The sequence below is a fragment of the Coloeus monedula genome (assembly GCF_965178545.1).
Source record: "Coloeus monedula genome assembly, chromosome: 28".
Classification (NCBI taxonomy): Eukaryota; Metazoa; Chordata; class Aves; order Passeriformes; family Corvidae; genus Coloeus; species Coloeus monedula.
In genome coordinates this window covers 1004255-1023685 of record NC_138808.1, presented here as the reverse complement: position 1 = coordinate 1023685, position 19431 = coordinate 1004255, and the positions used below count along the sequence as shown (strand labels likewise).

General features: G+C 50.0%; 1 protein-coding gene across 1 annotated transcript in view; it reads left to right on the top strand.

Moving 5' to 3' along the window:
• The window catches only part of UNC5D (unc-5 netrin receptor D), a gene marked incomplete at both ends in the record, with an annotated part of 84803 nt that extends 65671 nt beyond the window's left edge, over nucleotides 1–19132 (top strand). Inside the window, 9 exons of the mRNA XM_082298375.1 lie at nucleotides 4074–4259; nucleotides 5810–6187; nucleotides 7995–8079; nucleotides 9722–9890; nucleotides 10917–11144; nucleotides 13211–13360; nucleotides 15894–16058; nucleotides 17659–17837; nucleotides 18931–19132. Of these exons, the coding sequence (XP_082154501.1) occupies nucleotides 4074–4259; nucleotides 5810–6187; nucleotides 7995–8079; nucleotides 9722–9890; nucleotides 10917–11144; nucleotides 13211–13360; nucleotides 15894–16058; nucleotides 17659–17837; nucleotides 18931–19132 (1742 nt within the window). The remainder of the gene's footprint in view (nucleotides 1–4073; nucleotides 4260–5809; nucleotides 6188–7994; nucleotides 8080–9721; nucleotides 9891–10916; nucleotides 11145–13210; nucleotides 13361–15893; nucleotides 16059–17658; nucleotides 17838–18930) is intronic.
• Between the last annotated feature and the right edge of the window lie 299 nt (nucleotides 19133–19431).

Below are 19431 nucleotides of genomic sequence, written 5' to 3'. Positions count from 1 at the left end.
AGGAAGAGGGCTTTGGGCTGTGGGAGTGATGGGGAGCTCGGGAAGGGGAGCGGAAGAACCTCCAGGATCTCCTGTCCCTGCTGTGTGCCCTGCACAGCCCCTGCAAAGCACTCCTTGTAAATGAGATAATTTAATCAATTACGTCTCCTAATGTACTAAACCAAATGTTTCATTTTCTGCTCCTGCACATCTTAAATTATCTTCAGGTGCTTTATGAAACTTAATCATAGTTAATAGAAACTTCATTACCATCAAATGTGCTTTCAATAAATGTTGTGTAACAGTGTCAGGAGGTGGAGTGAAAAATGGGCTGCAATTACCACAAACATGGATCCTGGAGCAGGAAGGGATAAAACTCACGGTGTCTGCCAGGGTCCCTCCCGCCCCTGGGCCGGGAGGATGCAGCTCATTAAGGAATAATTGGTTGACTATAAATGTTTGCTTCTCTAGTTTGTTTGGTTGGTTTCCACTTTGTTCCCTTCTGGGAAAAAAATAAAAGCAGAACCTCACCGTGCTCCCCCAGATTTCCCACGCTTTCCTCCTTCCCTTAATTTCTAATCTCTCATGGAAGGAATTCTCCAAAAGAAAAGATTAGAAGGTGAAGAGATGAAAATTACTTTAAAAAAAAGCAGAGATTGTTTCTAAAGAAAGACCAAAATCCTAAATCAAGAAGAAAGGCTCCTTTCTCATGGAGTTGTGTTCCATGGGAATAATTCAGGGAATACTGAGTCACTCTGGGTTTGCCCTTTTAGCATAAAGCTGTTTAAGAATCCACTAAATCCTGGAAAGGATCCTTTGCCTCTGAACTCTGTGGTCCCTTGGGGTTTGTGGTGGCTTTTCCTGGCAGTGGGGCAGTTATGGGATCACCTGGGTGACTCCACGGAACAGAGCAGCGACCATTTTATTACAGGGAAGGAACCTCAGGAAGAATTCCTGTGAGGGGTTTTAATCATAAAATTTATAGACCGCTGTCCAGTTCAAGTTCTCAATGAAAAGAAAATTCTTCTCCTCAGAAAGATTTTGCTTGAGTCAAACCGTTCCCATTTTTTTTGGATTCTATGCTCTCCCTCTCATCTTTAACCCACGTACAATGGTTTAAAAGTGGGAAACTGGAATTGCCTGGCATGGGAATCGATGGAAAAGGAGAGGCTGAAGCACTTGAGGAGATTTAGAGTCAGAAATTGCAGTTGCTCACAGTGAGCACCTGAGGAGTGGCTCATGCTCTGCTTTGGAGGGCAGGAGATTCTGAGATTCTCCCCCCATTGCTGTCCTGGGGGCTGGAACTTCTCCTGCCAGGATATTTCTGCACCTTTCTGACTCAGTAATTCCTCATCCCAGCAAGGCAGAAGAGGTAATTTCAGATTTTCTGCACTTTCCTTTTTTAAAGTAATGATGCAAAGGGAACAGTTAAAGATGCTTTGTGGTGCAGTAACCACGAGCTCTCGATGGCTCCCTGGGAAAGACCCCAATTGTTCCTGGGTTTCTGGAGATCCATCACCTCCCTTCTCCTGCCTCATTCATTGCTCTCATTACCCACAGAAATTAAGTCAACAATAGCGTTTCATAATTAATTCCCTGTAACATCAAAGCAGCTTGGGAATAGGAAATGGGAAGGAATAGAAATGTAATTATTATCTGTACTTTGCTTTCTGCACCTGGTACTGGGGAAGGAAACAGAGCTGTGGGAGTGGGGCTTTGGATCGGGATTTGTGTTGTCTTGGTCTGATCTGAGCCATTTCCAGTTTGCCTTTGTGCCCCTGGGGGTTTGCATTTGCTTTTTCCATCTGGCCTCCCCCATTGTTACATTGTCAGCCGATATCTTACCTCTCTGCAGTCCCTAACTGAGCCTAAAATGCTCAAAATTCTCTTTCCAGCATTTTTCAAGGGGAGATCTAATGGAAAAAGTGAGAAAAAAGATGCTTCAGGGAAAAAAATGCTTCTCTGTAGTGATTGATTTGGTAGAACCGTGTGGCAGTGGAATTGTTCTAAGAAGTTGAATTTTGTAACTTCTTGAGTTTGTTCAGTGTGGTTTCCTGCCGTGACCTGCCACAGAAGGTGGATTCTTCCTCAAAGCTGATATTTCCATGCAAACTTTGTGATTTTTCTTTTTTCTTTCCCAGCCAGTTGTGAATGTGTGAAAAGCAGAACCATTTTCCATTTGGAGAATATTTGAAAATACAGCAGAAATTTTGCAGGGGTTTTTTTGTGGCTAAATAGTGGTTCTGGTAAAACTGATACCAAAACATTTATTTCGGGTTGAGTGGGATGCTGGAATCTCGTGGTTGGGGTTGACTGGGACCAGTTGGAGAGCGGGGATGGGAGGGATGTTTTCTGTTAAGGATGTTTGAACCAAACATTTGATTTTACTTTTGATTGGAGTCCCAGCATCGTTCCCAGCACCTGGAGCAGGGTTTAGGGACTGGGGGTCCTGGTGCTGCCATTCCTGGGGTGTTTCCCTGCTGGGAGGGAGCTGTGGGTGCCCAGCCCCTTCCCAGGACATCCAGCTGGGGCTGCTGGCACTTTTCAGACACTTTTTTCATCCGGAAGTGTTGAGCCAAGGAAATGCTGCCCAGAGGTGCTCCTTCCTTTCATCTCAACAGTCTGAACTTTCATGTTCGTTTTCAAAACTCAGCTAAAATGAAATTATCTGACTTTCAGCAGAAAAGCACAACAGAAGCCTCCTCCCAAACAGTAATTAAGTAATTTCCGTAATTGGCTATTTATTAAATGCTGATTTTAACTTTCCACCCTATTTCTGTGCAGTGCAGTTCGTTCACTGACACTGAGCACTCTGCATTTCCCAGTGATGTTTCATTGCTCTCGTTGACCATGAGTAAATCCAGGTTCTGTTCCCGGGGCTCTGCCATGCCAGGAGAAGCCCCCAGCAGGACCCAGACCATGCCCAGGGTGGGCTCTGGGCTCCCTCCCCCCACCCTGGAGCTGGGAATTCAGGGAGCCACCCAAGGACCCCCTAAGGGGACCTCCCAAGTGATTTAATTTCATGATTTAATTTTCCCAAATCCCAGCAGATCGAGGATAGCAGGGCTGGATATTTCAATTATGGCATATTGCAGGCTTCCTTTGGATCCATTCTGTCACAGCAGTGAATTCCTTTTCTCTGCTGGAAGAGTTGGAAGTCGTAGAAAGCTTGGTTGTGAGTTCATGGCTGGGGGGGATGGAGCGCTGCTGTTGTCCCAGGCTGCTTCTCAGGATTCATGACCTCCTGGATCAGCTCCAGAATTCCAGCCTAAAGCTTCCACAAGCCTGGAAAGCAGCAATCACTGAAAACTCCTGCTGGTGCCTCAAGCAGCCCTCCCTGGCTGCAGTCCCACCCAGGTTAACGCTGCCGTGGGGCTGGAACGGGAACGGGAGGCGATGGCACAGTTCGTGCTCCGAGAGGGGAGAGCTCTGCTGCCTTTCCAGTCCAACCTGCCCACCTGAAAACCTGAGTGGACCACGGTGCCACCCTGACCCAGAGCAGGCTCTGCAGGATGCAGGGATCCATCCCTGACCCAGAGCAGGCTCTGCAGGATGCAGGGATCCATCCCTGACCCACATCAGGCTCTCCAGTTTGTGGTGATCCATCGGGAATTCCGCTCACCCTCTCAGCCCTTGTTTTCCAGCGCTGCCTGTGCTCCTGCCCAGCTCCACGTCGGTGTCTCCACTTGCCCCGTGTCCCCCCGTGTCCCCTGTGTTCCCCCGTGTCCCCCATGTCCCCCGTGCCCCCCCCATGTCCCCCGTGTCCCCCCGTGTCCCCCGTGTTCCCCCGTGTCCCCCCGTGTCCCCCCGTGTCCCCCCGTGTCCCTCCATGTCCCGTGTCCCCCGTGTCCCCCCGTGTCCCCCATGTCCCCCGTGTTCCCCGTGTCCCCCCGTGTCCCCCCGTGTCCCCCCGTGTCCCTCCATGTCCCGTGTCCCCCGTGTCCCCCCGTGTCCCCCGTGTCCCCCCGTGTCCCCCGTGTTCCCCGTGTCCCCCCGTGTCCCCCCATGTTCCCCGTGTCCCCCCGTGTCCCCCCGTGTCCCCCCGTGTCCCCCCGTGTCCCCGGCCGCTCTGAGCGCTGTTCTTGTCCCCGCAGATGTGGAGCGCGGCGGGGACATCGCGCTGTACTCGGGGCTGGCGGCGGCGGTGCTGGCGGTGGCCGTGCTGGCGCTGGGGGTGACCCTGTACCGGCGCAGTCAGAGTGAGTACGGCGTGGATGTCATTGATTCCTCTGCACTCACGGGAGGCTTCCAGACTTTTAATTTTAAAACAGTCAGACAAGGTTAGTGCGGCAATTTCCTTCTCTTCTCTGCAGAGCTCCCACTGCTCAGGCACGCCTGGATTTGGGGAGGGGGGTTTGGGGCAGCCAGGGCAGGGCCAGGGACCCTGGAACTGGCTCTGGGGTGTCCCACAAACACAGAATCCTTCTTGGCCACACTCCAGATGCTTTAGAAATGCTGTCCCCACCTTCTGCACTGACTTAGGGAAAGCTCAAACTAAAGCAAAGAACCAAACCAGAGCAAGCCCAGGCAGCACAGCTGTACTTCCCTCCTGTTCTCAGTTCAGACCTTGCCCTCACTCCAAGAAAAGGGGTTATTCTTTTACTGATACTCTGAGACCCCCAGCTGGAAGTGGTTTGTGACCTGCTGTAACACACAGACACCACGGTCTGTGGGGAATAATGTGTGTAAAACTGGGTTTGTTAAAAAAGACCCCTAAAACTCTAGAAAAAACCCCACCAGTGCCATAAAATATGGACAAAACATTTACTAAAATCACTGCTCGGGTTTTCAGGAACGTTGTTTCCTTTGAGCAGGAAGGTGGGGAGGGAGAGAAATGGGGATGAAAGCAGAATGTTTCTCTGATGCTGTGCTGCCATTCTACCTCAGACCTGCCTGATTGTGGGTGGGTGGGAGTGTGGGCGGGGTGTGAAAGTGTCCCCATGTCTCTGTTCTCTCTTCAGAAAAGGGAAATATGTTGCAGAGTTTGTTTGGGGGGGTTTTGTGGTGTTGTTTTTACAGTTTCTTTATTTCCTGGAGACGTTCCTCACCAAGCATGACTTGCAAGAAATTGGGAAAAGGGCTTGGCAGACAAGGACGTTTGAAGGAGGTTCATTCATCCATTTCTAAATCCAAACCTTTAATTAGGGCTGTGTAAATCTCAATGACTGCCTCAGATAGGAACATTTTCCTTTGTGGTTCAGTTTGAATCTTGTTTTGAGTCTGGGGAATTGTTTGCTTGCCTTAATGCTTAAAACCTTTCGTTCTGGATGTTCTGAAAATACCCAACTAAAAAAACTAAACAACCAAAGAAAAAGACCCCACCACAAAACCAAACAGCTCAAGGGTTCAGGCCCTAAATCCAGCCACTCCTTCTCATTTTTCAGAGTGATTTTTGAGGTAAAATGCCTCTAAATGAATAACTGTGGTGTCTTTCCCTGTATTACTCTTGTCCCACTTTCAGCCCAGTTTCCCTCAGGCATGACGTTGTGGGTTTGTGTAAAAGGTCTGCGGGAAGATGTTGTCACTCAGTGGGGTTTAATGTAAGGAAAGAAAACAACAAGAGAGAAAAAAGGGCAAACTCACGAACTTGAATCCAAAACAAAAGGAGGCTCCTCCTTGGATTCCTTGGAGCTGCCTCAGGTGTGGGAAGCACGAAGTGTGTCGGATCTTTGCATCAGTTCCTCTGTTCTCTGACGTGGCCTGGTGTGATTCTGAGCTCTGAGAGCTCGAGGAGGGCAGAGCGAGTCCCAGCGGGAACGGGGAGGGCTCGGGAAGGGATCCCTCAGGTGTCCCCTCCCCCCGTGACACCCCCCTGCTCCTGTGCCCACAGGTAACTCCCTGCTCCTGAACTCGTCCCTGCAGCCCGACCTGACGGTCAGCAGGACCTACAGCGGCCCCATCTGCCTGCAGGACCCCCTGGACAAGGAGCTGATGACGGAGTCATCGCTGTTCAACCCCCTGGCAGACATCAAGGTCAAGGTGCAGAGCTCCTTCATGGTGTCCCTGGGTGTCACCGAGAGAGCCGAGTACCAGGGCAAGGCCCACCCCGGGACCTTCCCCCACGGGAACCACAGGGCCTTTGGGACAATCCAGGCCAGGAACAAGGCCATGTACATCCAGAACCTGGCCTCCATCTCCACCAGCAGTGAGCTGAGGACCACAGCCCTGTTCGGGCACCTGGGGGGCCGCTTGGTGGTTCCAAACACAGGTGGGTGGATCCTTTCTCATTAAAAGCACATAAAAGAATTTTAGATTAGGCTGCCTGATGCCGCGTTTTATAACGAAATCTAAAAAAAATTGCCAGGAAAGGAGAAGTAGGGGCCCCGTTAATGCAAATTTTGGGAAGTAGGGCACGTTGCCCACACAGGACACAAGTGATCAGAGGGAAGCCTGGGCTGAGGAGTGAGGAGGCATTATGCCTGTTTGAACTGTTCTAAATTACTGCCTCTCTTGATGTGTTCAGCATGAAAGTCACATTAATCAAAGCTGTGGCTTGCTTGGATCCTGCTCCAAAGGAAAGGCTCCCCGGGAAGGGGTCGATACTGGATCTTATGTAAGGGGCTCACGTTCCAGCAGCAGCACCGGGCCCCACAGCCCTGCCTGGGGGGCAGAGGGACAGCCAGGCCTGGGGACAGCCCCACTGCCCACCAGGGTCCTGCCCCTTCCTGCCTGTCTGTTTTCCGCTTTCTTGGAGCAAAAGGTGCACAATTCCCACAGCGGGGCCCTTCCGAGTCAGCCCCATCCCGGGCTGGGTGCTGGGATGTTCCCTTTGCTTTGTGTCAGGAGTTCCGTGACTTCAGGGCTTTGTGGGACATCTTTGAGACTTCAGAATTGTTTGTGAAATGAGCTGAACAGCAGCTCAGAGCCAGCAAAGGCTCTCAGGGTCCCAGCCCTGCAGTTGTACCACAGGGCTGTGTTTGCTTCACCCTGAGCCACAATCCTTACCTTGGGCATCTTCTCTCTCCAAAAGGCAGCACAAAAAGCCAGATACCCCATTGCCAGCTAAGGGTTATCATCCTTCAAACTGCAGTGACATTTATTCACTTTAAATTCAGCTTTGTTTTCGTTTGACCAGTGGCTCCGGGATTATCTGCTGCTCTCTGGTTGAACTGGATGATTTAGAGCTTTATCCTTCATGTCCCATAAAACGGGTGCGTTAAAGGTTACCATAAAAAAACGTGGTTTGTGTTTAGAGAGGATTGATAACAGCGACAGTCCAGGGCTGCACTGTCATGCACAACACGTGGAATGTTTGCATTTCTCCACAGACTGGATTTGTGTTGAGGAAGGAACATTGCAGAGGCACTGAGTGAAGGCATGAATTAAGAATTCCCTCATACTGTATATTTAGCTACTTTATGTAATGATAGTCCCATCAATTAGATTATTAAAATATGTATTTGGTCCACTTGCAATTTATGTAATTCTGCTGCCTTTATGTAAGATCAGCTTTGCTAAGCAGTTGTAAATTCCAGTGTGATCAAGTCAGTGCCTCTCTGAGGCTCTGCAGTGTGTGACAGATGCAGTCAAACACATCCCTCCTCTCCTGAGAGGGAGATATACAGCAGTTTAATTCCAGTGGTACCCAGTGGAAAACTCCCTTGTTAACTTCTGATCCCCTCTGGTGGTGTAAAAGGAGAATGGGGTCACTTGGATCCAGGGGCTGGGATGTGTAGGAACAAAGGGGTGATCGCCCTGCAGGCTCAGGCGGGGGCAGGGGCTCTCTCCATGAGGAGATTCCCTGGGACCCCACAATGATCAGGCTTGATTTCAAAAAGGAAAGGGGGAAAGAGCTTTCAAGAGGCTTTTTGGGAAATTAGATGTCTTTTCCTTTAATGGAAAAGTAACAGTTTTATTTCCTTTAATAATTTCTTTTCCTTTCATCTGGTGACGTTGCCATTCCAAGCAGGAATTCAGAGGAACATTCCCTTAGGGCTGGTCCCTGGGGTGTGTGTTCCCTGTCCCTTACACCCCTGCCCTTCCCAAGGGTCAGTCCTGCCCTTGTTCTTTTGCAGGGGTCAGTCTGTTGATCCCACACGGAGCTATTCCTGAGGAGAGTTCCTGGGAGATCTACCTGGCCATCACGCAGAAGGAGTCCAGGTGAGAGCACACAAACACAGACCCAGGATCATGGATCTGCCTCCTTTACTGCATGTGGAACGTGCAGGAGTCACTCCTCGTCCCCATTGCTGCTGTGCCCACCCTGCTGTGACCCTGTGAGGGACACAAAAGCGGCCTTGGAGCGATGCTCCCGTGAAATCCATGGAAACCTTGGACATGCTGCCAAAGGAGATCATGGGCCTGCTGCTCCCTTCTCCTCTCCCTGCTCAGGGGGAACTCAACAGCTGCAGCTCAGGCTCCAGGGGTGCTTTGATATTTTTGGACACTTGGAAGCACCGAGGCTTTGGCAGAATTTATTGTTGTGGCACTTGAAAAAAGAAAACAAGAAATTGGCCTTTTTTTGTTACCCTGTTGTGGCTTTTCTTCCTCCCCTGCAGTCTCCCTCTCAGCAACACTGGTACACAGACTGCAGGGAGGGCCTGGAACATTCCAGCCTTTCCAGCAGGGATGGTGTTTTCAAAGTGCATTTTCTGAGCACCCACAGCTACAGCCCCGCCGAGCTGGGAGATGGCAGAGCTGTGCAGAGCCAGCTTGGATTTGGAACCTGAGAGATTTGAGCCCAGGGCTGCACATCAGGATGTCACCAGGGGCACTGGAATGGGGTACCCAAGTGAGCTTGGGCTTTTCCCCTTTTTATATCCTGGTTTTATTATTGTATCTTCTTACTTTTGTCTTGGTTGAGGTCCTTTCCCTAATTTTTATCTTGGTTTGAGGTTCCTCCTCTCATTTTTTATCTTGGAAACACCATTTGCTTTAATCTGAGGAGGAAGCGGCGTTCCCAGTCATTTAGAAGCTGATAATGGGGATCACACAACCCCAATGAATTAAAATACAACCAAACAGCACCAAAACCCACAGGGCAAGAGACTTCATTGCTGGCTCAGTGTCCAAGTGAGTCTCCTCTGCTCTGGAACTGCTCCTGCCCAGGTGTTTATTCCAAGAGATGCGGAAAACACGTGGATGTGGGGCTGGGTTAAATTTGAGTGGGAGGGAAGAAAAGCAGATTCTTCTCTGACATTTCAGTCAGCAGGCAGAGGATGCAGCAGCCGTTAATTCAACCCAGGTGAATCCCTGGAGCTCAGCTGTGCTGGTGGGGTTTCCCCTGCCTGTCCTGGTGCCACAGACACGGTTCCACTTTGCCCAGTCCTAAATCCAAGCAGAGCCCTGTCCCTGAGCCTGTGTAAGTCACTGGGCTCGCTCCTCCTGCAGAATATAAATGGGTTTTCAAAGCAGGGAGATCACACACAATCTGGAAAAATTTATGAGCCTGTGTTTTTTAAACCATAATTTGTTTTATCTTCGCTCCTGTGAAAATATTGTTGATGGCAGCGTTTGAAGGCTGAGCACGGCAGGGACGGGACCAGCTGGTGCTCGAAGCGGGGCTGGCTGGCACAGAGCAGTTTCACTGCTGGATTTGGGTTAAACAAATTGAAATGTATTTTAAATACCACAACCCTAAACTGACCGGCCACTGATTGGAGTTAGATGGGTCTAATGGGTTTGTTTCATCTGCAGCTGCTGCTTCCACGTGAAAGGAGCAGAAATGAGCTTATCTTACTCTGTAGCAGAATGTCAGTGATTTCTCACTCCTGACAGCCACTCTTGTCTTTGCTGCCCCAAGCCTCGAGCCGGAGGGCCCCGAGGTGCTGCTGGGGCCCGAGGTGAGCTGCGGGCCCCCCGAGCTGAGCGTGAGCACTCCCTTCGCGCTGACCATCCCGCACTGCGCCCACGCCGACCCCCAGCACTGGAACATCCACCTCAAAAGGAGGACTCAGCAGGGGAAGTGGGAGGTAAGCTCAGCCCCCCAGCCTGTGCCCACGATGGAAGTGGAATTAACCCTTGGTGCAGGCGCAGGTCAGACATTCTGTCAGGGATAAGCACAGAGAGACAGCTGAGAGAAACAATTACAGCAACAAAACTAAGATTTTGCACTTTGTGAAGAAGCAGCAGAATTGTTTTCAGCTGTTTTGCCAAGGTGTGCAAAACTTTATGGCTACAAACCCCATCCATGGATCCCATAACTGCAGCCTGTCCTTTCCCTCTCTGAACCCCGACCTGGATTTTGCTCTGCTTTAAACCATCCCCAGGCCAGGCCAGGTTTCCTAACTCAGATTTACTCAGCCCTTGGGCAGCTCCAGCAGGGCTGGCCACAAGCAGCCTGGAATCACTGAGGAGCGAGACACAGGAACAGAGGGACACAGGAGCAGAGGGACACAGGAACAGAGGGACACAGGGACACAAGGACGTGGGGACAGAGGGACACAGAGTCACAGAGACAGGAGGACAAAGGGACACAGGGCCACAGGGTCACAGGGTGCAGCTCCTCCTGGCGGGGCTGCAGGGCAGGACTGAGCAGCAAAGGCAGAGCAGAGGGAGTTTTTGCTGGAGGTAAACGTGGCTGTAATGGGAGTTCTGGAAGGAAGTCAAACCCCAGCTGTTGTTCAAGGTTTGCTTATTGACTTGAACCTTCAAGGTAATTTTTTAACTTGGGATTGGGGGAAAAAATTAGCCAGGAAGTCAAGAGCACTTGAAAAAAGCCGCTAGAATTGCTTATGCATCATCATTGTTATCGTAGTACACACCGAGCTCTGCACAGGGCGTGGCCATAAATCCTCCTGCTGACTCAGGGCTAAATTGGGAATATTCACCCAGGGAAGCAGTCCCCCTTCTCCCTTTCCCCAAGTGCAGCCTGGCTCTCAGCAACACCCTGCATTCCAGTTGAATATAAATAAAGAACTAAAGCCATGACTCCTATTGTCGAGGCCTATTGATTCGACTTCGCTTTATTCTTTTTAAACCTGAATTTCATTTTGCAGGAAGTGATGTCTGTGGAAGAGGAAACTACTTCTTGCTACTGCCTGTTGGATCCTTATGCCTGTCACATTCTCTTAAACAGCTTTGGAACTTATGCCCTAATTGGGGAACCCATCTCTGACTGCGCCGTTCGACAGCTGAAAGTCGCCGTTTTTGGCTGCCTGTCTTGCAATTCTCTGGATTACAATCTGAGGGTTTATTGTATGGATAACACCCCTTGTGCGTTCCAGGTAAATGGCTTCACTTTGCTCCTCTGGGCTTTGTTTCTTTTCCCATAAAATGCTGACATCCTTTTACTCCCTGGGCAGCCCCAAACTTAACCCAATGAGAATATTGCATTTTTTAAGCCACTGCTGCACCATTAGAATAATTCCCTTAATTTTCCTGCAGTTCTGGATTTACATGGAGAGCTTTAGGGTAGCCGAACTCTTTTGTCATTTTTTGCCATCTTCTCAGCTGCCCAAACTCACCCAGCCCTGATTTACAAAAATTGAATTATCCTGCATTTCCTGTAAGAAAAAAAAACAACCCAATCCCCACGTGGCAACTGAAATGAGAATGATTTTCCTGCACCGTGTTCCAGGACAAAATAATGACATTCGCTGGCTTTTGGTAAACTCAGAAGCTTTAACAAAATGCTTTTCTTTGGGGAACTGAAATGCAAACTGTTGGGAGATGAATTTTACCTTCCTCTTCCCATCGCACAGGAGTGGAAACACAACTCTGACTGAAGCACACGCTGCTGCCTCTGTGCTTCTAATAAAAGCCAAGGCACCAAAAGGATTGTTAGAGGCTCACAATGGCTTTGTAATTATCCTCTTTATAACACTTAGACAATTAGTGGGTACCGGTGTCTTCCTGATGAGTCTGGAGGAAATGATCAGAAGAATAATTACCAGTTTTCTGCGTTCCCAGGAGCGAGAGCGGGGTGTTTGTAGATACTGAGACAACTCTGCATTCATGGAATGGTACAGCCCTCAAAAGCAAGTCAATATTAGTGGGGAACATGAAGAACACAGAGTTTTTTGGATAAAATATCAGAGCTGGGGTTGCCAAGTTGTGTTTGACAGTTAATCCTGCACAGTGCAGGTTTATATAAAGAGACAAAAGTCATTATTTTTCACTTTTTCCCTGTGTGAAAACTCTCCTTGCTTCTTCAGCAGCTGACGTGGCCCTTTATGAAGTCCTGGGTGTGCTGGGAAACTCCTGGCTCTGAAAACTTGAGAGACCCAAGTCCTTTGTGTTTTGCCTTTGCCCAAATGCTGCTGCTGTGGGAGGAGCCCCGGCCCACGAGTGTCGCTGAAGGCAGAGCAGCATTTCCAGAGCATTCAGAAACATCCAGCATGCTCCAGGAATTCTGAGAATAGTTAAGAAATAATCTGCTCCCTTTGTGGCTGGAAACCAAAACCTGAAGTCTCCCAGTTCCTTCCTTCATATGAACCCAACTGCCAGGAGTTAAACCAGACCAAATGCCTGTGAAAATTAGTTTCTAATAGAAATCCATTAGTGCAGTTTCAGAGAGCTTGAGCACTGAATTTCCAGAAGGTCACAACGATTTCCAGGAGCTCCTCTAACGATGACTCTGGTCCTGACAAGCGCTAAACCCCTCAGAGGGACACCGATTTTATATAATTTGTGTGGATTAAGAGAGGTAATTTGGAAGGGCTGCTTGCCTGCTGATTTTTAAAGACTTCTGCAACCTCTCCTTCCTCACTGGTGTTTTTACTGCAACAGCACAGGAACAAACATTGCTTAAGTACAGGCAGGGGTGATTGTTTTTCTGCCATTACGTTTTAAATTCACAGAATTACATAAAAATGTCGCTTGGAACAGAGCTCTGGAGGGCTGTAGTGCACAGCCCTGCCCGGAGTCTGCCCTTCAGACTGCTCAGGGTCTTGTCCAGAGATTCTGAAAGTGCCCCAGAGACGGGAAATGGAACTGAACGATTTCACCTGAAGTGTTTGAGGGCTCTGTAAAGCCTTGAGAGAAGTTTCTCAGCAAAGCTGCTTTGGGTCCAGCTGTGCTGGGCTGCACTGGGGGTGTTGGAGTGGGGAGACAGCCAAAAATTCAGTGTCCCAACCACCATTATCTGTCCAGAAATGGGGCTGGCAGTGCCCAGACCCAAACCCAGCCTTTTAGGAAATACAAAGATCAACCCCATCAGCTGCCCACGAGAGAAACTCCTCTGCTGCATCCAGCACTGGGGGGAACCAGGAACCTCCACAGAGAGGGATTTTTAATAGATTTGGGGTTTGTTCCTATACTGAAAACATTCTCTCCTCCTCCTCCCTTGCAGGAAGTGGTTTCAGATGAAAGACTCCAAGGAGGGCAATTGCTGGAGGAGCCCAAACTTTTGCATTTTAAAGGCAACACCTGCAGCCTCCAGATCTCAGTGCTGGACGTCCCTCCCTTCCTGTGGAGGATCAAACCCTTCACTGCGTGTCAGGTACCCAGCATTTCACCTGCTTCCCTCTGCACTGGGGTGGGCAGAACCCAAAGGAGACCGAGGTTCCTTTTATTTAAACGGCTTTAAATCTCCCGAGCATTTAACAAAAACATGTTGCCTCTTGACTTTGACAAACACAGATTTCGTTTATAACAGAACGCTGTAAATTTGTCATTTTACAGAAATGCTTGTGCTTTCCCTCATTTCTGTTGCCTCCAACAGAAGGCAAATATTCCTGTTCAAACTTAACCACTCCTCAAGATGTTTCTAATATCTGTCATTCCAGTTTTGACATAACTATGGAAATATGGCTAAAAATGACATTTAAATGTAACCACGAGTTCAAATCACAGCATGCAGAGACCAAGAATTAGAACTGAAGAGCAGCAAATTGGTTTTTTCTCTTCTCCGTTAATTAAAGAGGCTGTTGAAAACCAGAAAGGAAAAAATCAAAACAAAAGAAGAATTTCCAAGGATTTTGGTGACTGGAAATCCTAAGGAATGTGCTGGCACATGGAGTGGGCTGGTTTTAACATACAGCACTCAATTAAAATGCACGATCTCCCTTCTCCCAGAGGCAGGGAGACAATTATCCATCCTCCAGGATTTTGGCAAAAACCCTGTTTTAAATGTGTTGCCACATTCTCCAAAACATAAGGGCAGTGGGCTCTGAAAGTTACAAACACAGACCCACAGCCAGAGGAAGCCTCTCCTTGTTAACAACGTGGGGAGAATTTGGGCTACAACTTCAGAAATGAAGAAAGGAATCCTTTTCAGCTTCTTAGGGAGAAGAGCTTTTGAGTGTTTCGTTTGTTCTCCTCTCTTACCTGTATTTTAAAAGCCAAACTGAGCAGGGTTAGGATGCCCCAGTTCTACAGCAAGGACCTGCCAGTGTGTGGCCCAAAATAAATCAAATCAGAGGAGTTTCCTCCTAATGCAACAAATTCAGTTCTGCTCCCAGCAGATTATGGAGCTCCATACTTTGATTAATTTATTGTCTCTTAATCCCTTGTCCAAACATGAAGAATAAATGTCTGGAATTCAACCTCCAAGTGCCATTTAGAGCCTGATCAGAGCAGGGACTCAGGGCTGGAAAAAAGCCTGTGCAAAACCTCTGCTGCCAGAATGGGCTGACCCGGGGCTGCCCCGACCCAAAGGAATATTTACATTTTATAACCGAGCGTAATTGGGATGGCTTGGGCAGCTCAGAAACACAATCATTGTTCCTGAGAGGAGCTGCAGAACCTCCCCTGGCTCTGTGCTTCCCTCGCAGTGAAAAGTCTGGTGACAGCTCTGGTTTGCTTCCAGCCTCTTTATAGAGAAAAGAATCTATTTTTGCACGTGGAGTTTCTTCCAGTGTTCCCTGGGTTCCTCTCCTACGTCCCACCCTGTGAGAGCAGCTGCTTGTGCTGCCTGGCAGGAACAACTGAACACAGCCTGTTCCAGGAATGTCTCTGGTCCACCAACAAAACCGCCACGGGCAGTGTGGGGAGGGAAGATTTATGGAAATGATGTCTCAGACAAGCAGCGATGCTGCTCAAAGGCCGGAGCAGATGAATAAATCACGCGGAGGAGCTGCCTGGAAGGCAGCTGGTGGCAGGTGGCACCAGGATTCCTCCAGACTCCGCTCAGAGCCTGTGTTTGTCCTGGCCTGGCAGGAGCAGCTGCCCAGAGCTTGGCTCCCTTCCCACCGGGGATCCCTCAGAAGCTGTGGGTGGTGCACCAGCAGAGGCGGGGATGGGCATGGCACAGAGCTGGGCAGGCACCTCTGGGCGCTCAGAGCAGCTGTTTGCCTCCCATCCCGCGTCTCCTGGAGCATCCAGCTCTGCCTGGGGCCATGAGATGATTTACAGCCCCTCTGTCTGCAAGGAGCTTCATTGTAAAGGCAGGATGGAGCTGGGAGCGTTTCTGGAATACTCCAACCACTCATTGTTGCACCACACGTGGCTGCTCTGTATTGTTTCACACAGCTCCTTTCAGCTGAGTGATTCTTCCACTCGGAGTGAAAGCAGAGATGATTACCCTGAAAAAAATCTAATTACAGTTGCTCCACTTCTAACATTTTTCTAATGTTTCCTTTAATGCTGTGAGTATCTCGCTACTACTGCTGCTCCCAGCTCAGGATCCAGCCTGGGGCTGGGCACAGGCAGGGAACTGTGGGGAGAAGGGGAGGGTGGCAGGGCCAGGGCAGCTCTTGGTGGGAAGTTCCTTTCCTTGGATTCTGTGTACAGGGTGATTCCAAGGAGACACAGAGAGGACTCCTGATCCTGGCAAGGGGGAGGAAGTGAAACCCTTCCTTTTTAAGAGTTTTTAAGCATCTTTTTTGAGAGTTTCCCATCACTTGTTCCCCTGGATGAGCCCTGAGCTCCCGGTCACTGCAAAATCTTGGTGTTTATGAATGGAATTGTCATGTACTGGCTTTGTGCTGCTCGGAGCCGGAGGGGACGTTCCTGAGCTCGCCCCAGCAGGGCAGGATGTGGGTGGGTGTTTTCCCCTCGCGTCCCCCGGCCCTGACGCTGTGCCCGTTCCCCAGGAGGTGCCGTTCTCCCGCGTGTGGCGCGGCAGCCCCCGGCCCCTGCTCGGCGCCTTCTCCCTGGAGCGCTTCAGCCCCGCCACCACCCAGCTGTGCTGCAAGGTGTGCGTCCGGCAGCTGCAGGGCCACGAGCAGCTGCTGCACATCCAGACCTCCGTCCTCGAGGTAAAGCTCCGGCACCCCCTGTTCTGTAGGGCGAGAGGGTCACGGAACAGAATCCTGGAATGGGCTGGGCTGGGCTAGGGTGGAAGGACCTTAAAGCCCATCCAGTCCCACCCCTACCATGGGCAGGGCCACCTTCCTCCATCCCAGGTTGCTCCAAGCCCCTTGGACCCTTCCAGGGATGGGCCACAGCCTCCCTGGGCCCTGGTTCCATCCCCGTTTTTGTCCCTTCCCTGTGTAGTTTTTGCTCAAAGCTGTAACCAGTCTTTAAAGCCCTGCAGATCCCATTTCCAGCAGAAATCAAGGCACAGAGACTCTACAGCACTAATGATAATTTATCAATAATTTAATAATTTATTGTTTGGGTTGGTGGTTGCAGTTTTCTAGCAAGAAGCTCTTGCAGAGCACTGAGGGTTGGGTACAAACTGTGTCTCATGGGGCCTGGGCCCTGCTCACAGCTAAAAGAGGTCAAACCCACAGCTGAGCAGCTGCTGGTCCGTCCCACAGCAACAAGAACTTCAGCAGCTTCATTTTTTTTTAGATTATTGAGCATCTTTGTTGATTAATCCAGATTAATACCTCTGGATTAGAGCTCTGCACCCAGAAATGCTCTGTGCAGGGAGTGCAGCAGCTGGGCAAGAGCAGCACAGACATCATCCTGTATAAAAACTCCTCAGAACTGGCCGAGTGTTTTTCCACTCCTTTTTTGTCATTTCATAAAACCCCTCTGCCACTCTCTCTGTATCTCCAGCCCGTGCTGCTGCTGCTATGTTTCCCCTCTCTGCTGTGTTTTTAAGGGCCCTGTCTGTACACAAGTCCCCAGAGCATGTTCCAGCTCTGCCTTCAAACAGATTTGCTGGTGTGGAAGCTTTTCTCATGCCTATCTCCAGCAGTGATTGAAGAGGGAGGATAATTTGACTGCAAAATAAATCTATAAGTGACACCTCCCCCCCCGGAGCTGCTCCTTTCGTGACAATGCCCGGAGCGCCCGGGTCGCTGTGCTTATCTCACACGTGCAGGGCAGGAGCATCTCCCGCTCTGAATATCGAACAGGAGCAGCCAGAGCCCGGGGTGGAGCTGCAGCACCATTGCTGGGCCTGGCTGGCCCTGGGGATGTGTCAGAAATGTTGGATGAAGAGGCTGCGCCATCACTGTGGGTTAATATTGATGCTGTGTCACTCTCGGATGAGTAATGCACTGAAATTTGACTCTGTTATGCAAGACTGGTGGAAAAGATCTACAAAGGACCTGGATTCCAGGGAGGGTGGGAGAGCTGAGGTGCTTATGGAATTCAGGTGTTTAAAAAAACCCAAACAAACAAAGAAACAAAGACAAATTTGTGTGTCCGTATTTCGGGCTTAAGCACTTGAAGATTTAGAAACCCAGCACTGCTCTGCAACACAAAGATAACCAAAAGAGAAAACTCATAGAAGGAAAATAACACTTTTAAAGGTTTTTATGCAGAAGTCCTTGAGATGTTCTTCCAAATCACAAGAGCACCTCTTAGCTCTGTCATTTTCTGGTATCAATTCAAGCCACAGGAGGAATCTGAGGCCCAGGTTTGATTCTTCCTTTACCTGCTTTGCTTTCATGTTCCCTGCAGACTGAGAGGGAGAACATCACCTTCTTTGCACACGAGGACAGCAACTTCCCCGCCCAGCTGGGCCCCAAGGCCTTCAAGATCCCACACTCGATCCGGCAGCGGATCTGCGCCACCTTCGACGCCCCCAGTGCCAAGGGCAAGGACTGGCAGATGCTGGCCCAGAAAAACAGCATCAACAGGTGATGGCAGGGCCCTGGCAGCGGGGCTTTGCACCTGAAGTGGGAATTAGTCACTGTGCAGGGGGTGGTGTGTTTGTTTGTTCGCTGGTGCCAGGGGTGTGGGTGGGGAATTAAGGGCTCTCAGGGCTGAGTGGGGGTCACTCCTCATTTCCTTCGTGAGCAGCTGCTGGGAGCTGTCAGCTCCTCGTCCTGGGCTGGGCATTTTTCTGTCCAACCTCAGGAGTCCAAGGCTGCAGAAGGATTTTGTCCATCATGGAAACAGGTGTTCAGAGCACTTAGGAGGCTGCACGTTCCCCCAGACAAATCCCCTTGGCTCTCATGGGTGCATTTCCTATTCCAAAATGAATCCTGCAGATTTTTTCTTTTTTAAGGGAAAGACATTTTTGAAAGAGAGAGTCATGCTCTACTGTTAGGAGTAATAATATTATGATTATTAAAACTGAAAGATGCTGTAAAAACCAATTTACTTCTTACTTTGCTTTTTCCGCTTGGCTAAATTAAATTGGTGGAGGCAGCTCCCTCACAAAATATTTTCTGATTGTCACAAACTCGATGAATGTGTTCCCAGGGGAGCAGAGGAATACTTAAATCAAGCAAAGTAACTTTCCGTTGGTTTCTTGCTTTGCATGGGAACCTCAATAAACCACATCTGAGCCAAAGGAAAAACAGTTTTGGATAAACATTTTTGTTTTACTGAATTCTGTGCAAATCACCCCTGCAGGGTCCTGAAAATTGTTCATTAACAAAACAGAAAATCCCAGATGAAAGGTGGTGTGTCTTTGCATGACCACAGGCATCAACTGCTGTTACAGAATCCCTCTCCCTGTCCAATCCCTGCTGCATTTCCCAGAGATGCTTCCCAGAAGCAGATTTGTTTGCCCATCCCGAGGGCAGCACTGCTGGGCCTGGGGACACCCCAGGCTCGCTGTCCTTGTGCTGGGCTGGGCAGGTGCCACCTGAGGAACCACCACACTGGGGGGCTCCTCAGCTCATCCCCCCAGCTCTGCTGGAGGATTTTTATTTTCCCAGTGCGGGCACAGGGTGCAGCTGCAGCCCGGGCTGCTCCTCAAGCTTTTTCCCTCCTTCCCTGCAGGAATCTCTCGTTCTTTGCCACCCAGAGCAGCCCCTCCGCTGTCATCCTGGACCTGTGGGAGGCGCGGCACCAGCACGACGGGGACCTGGACTCGCTGGCCTGCGCCCTGGAGGAGATAGGAAGGACACACTCCAAAGTCTCAGACGTGGCAGAGCCCGAGCTCGAGGAGCCCGAGTTCCCCTCCAGCAGGAACGGGCTTTAGTCCCTCTGTACCCCCAGGACGCGCGGCCAGCCCGGCTCTGACACTGGGGCAGGGGACAGGAGGGTTTGTGCCCCGTGGGGATGGACTCACCCCACACAGCAGTGGCAGTGGGAGGAGCAGAAGCAGCCCTGCTAAAAATCCTCTGGTGATCAGGAAAATGAGATTCTCCCTGTCCTCCTCCACTTAAAATCCGTCTTTTGGTGCCCCGAACAAAGCTGCACTTCTGCCAGCCCCGGGGCAGGAAGGAGAGGGACACAGAGCCATAAGAGGTAAATGTTATCGTGTATTTAGGAACCAGT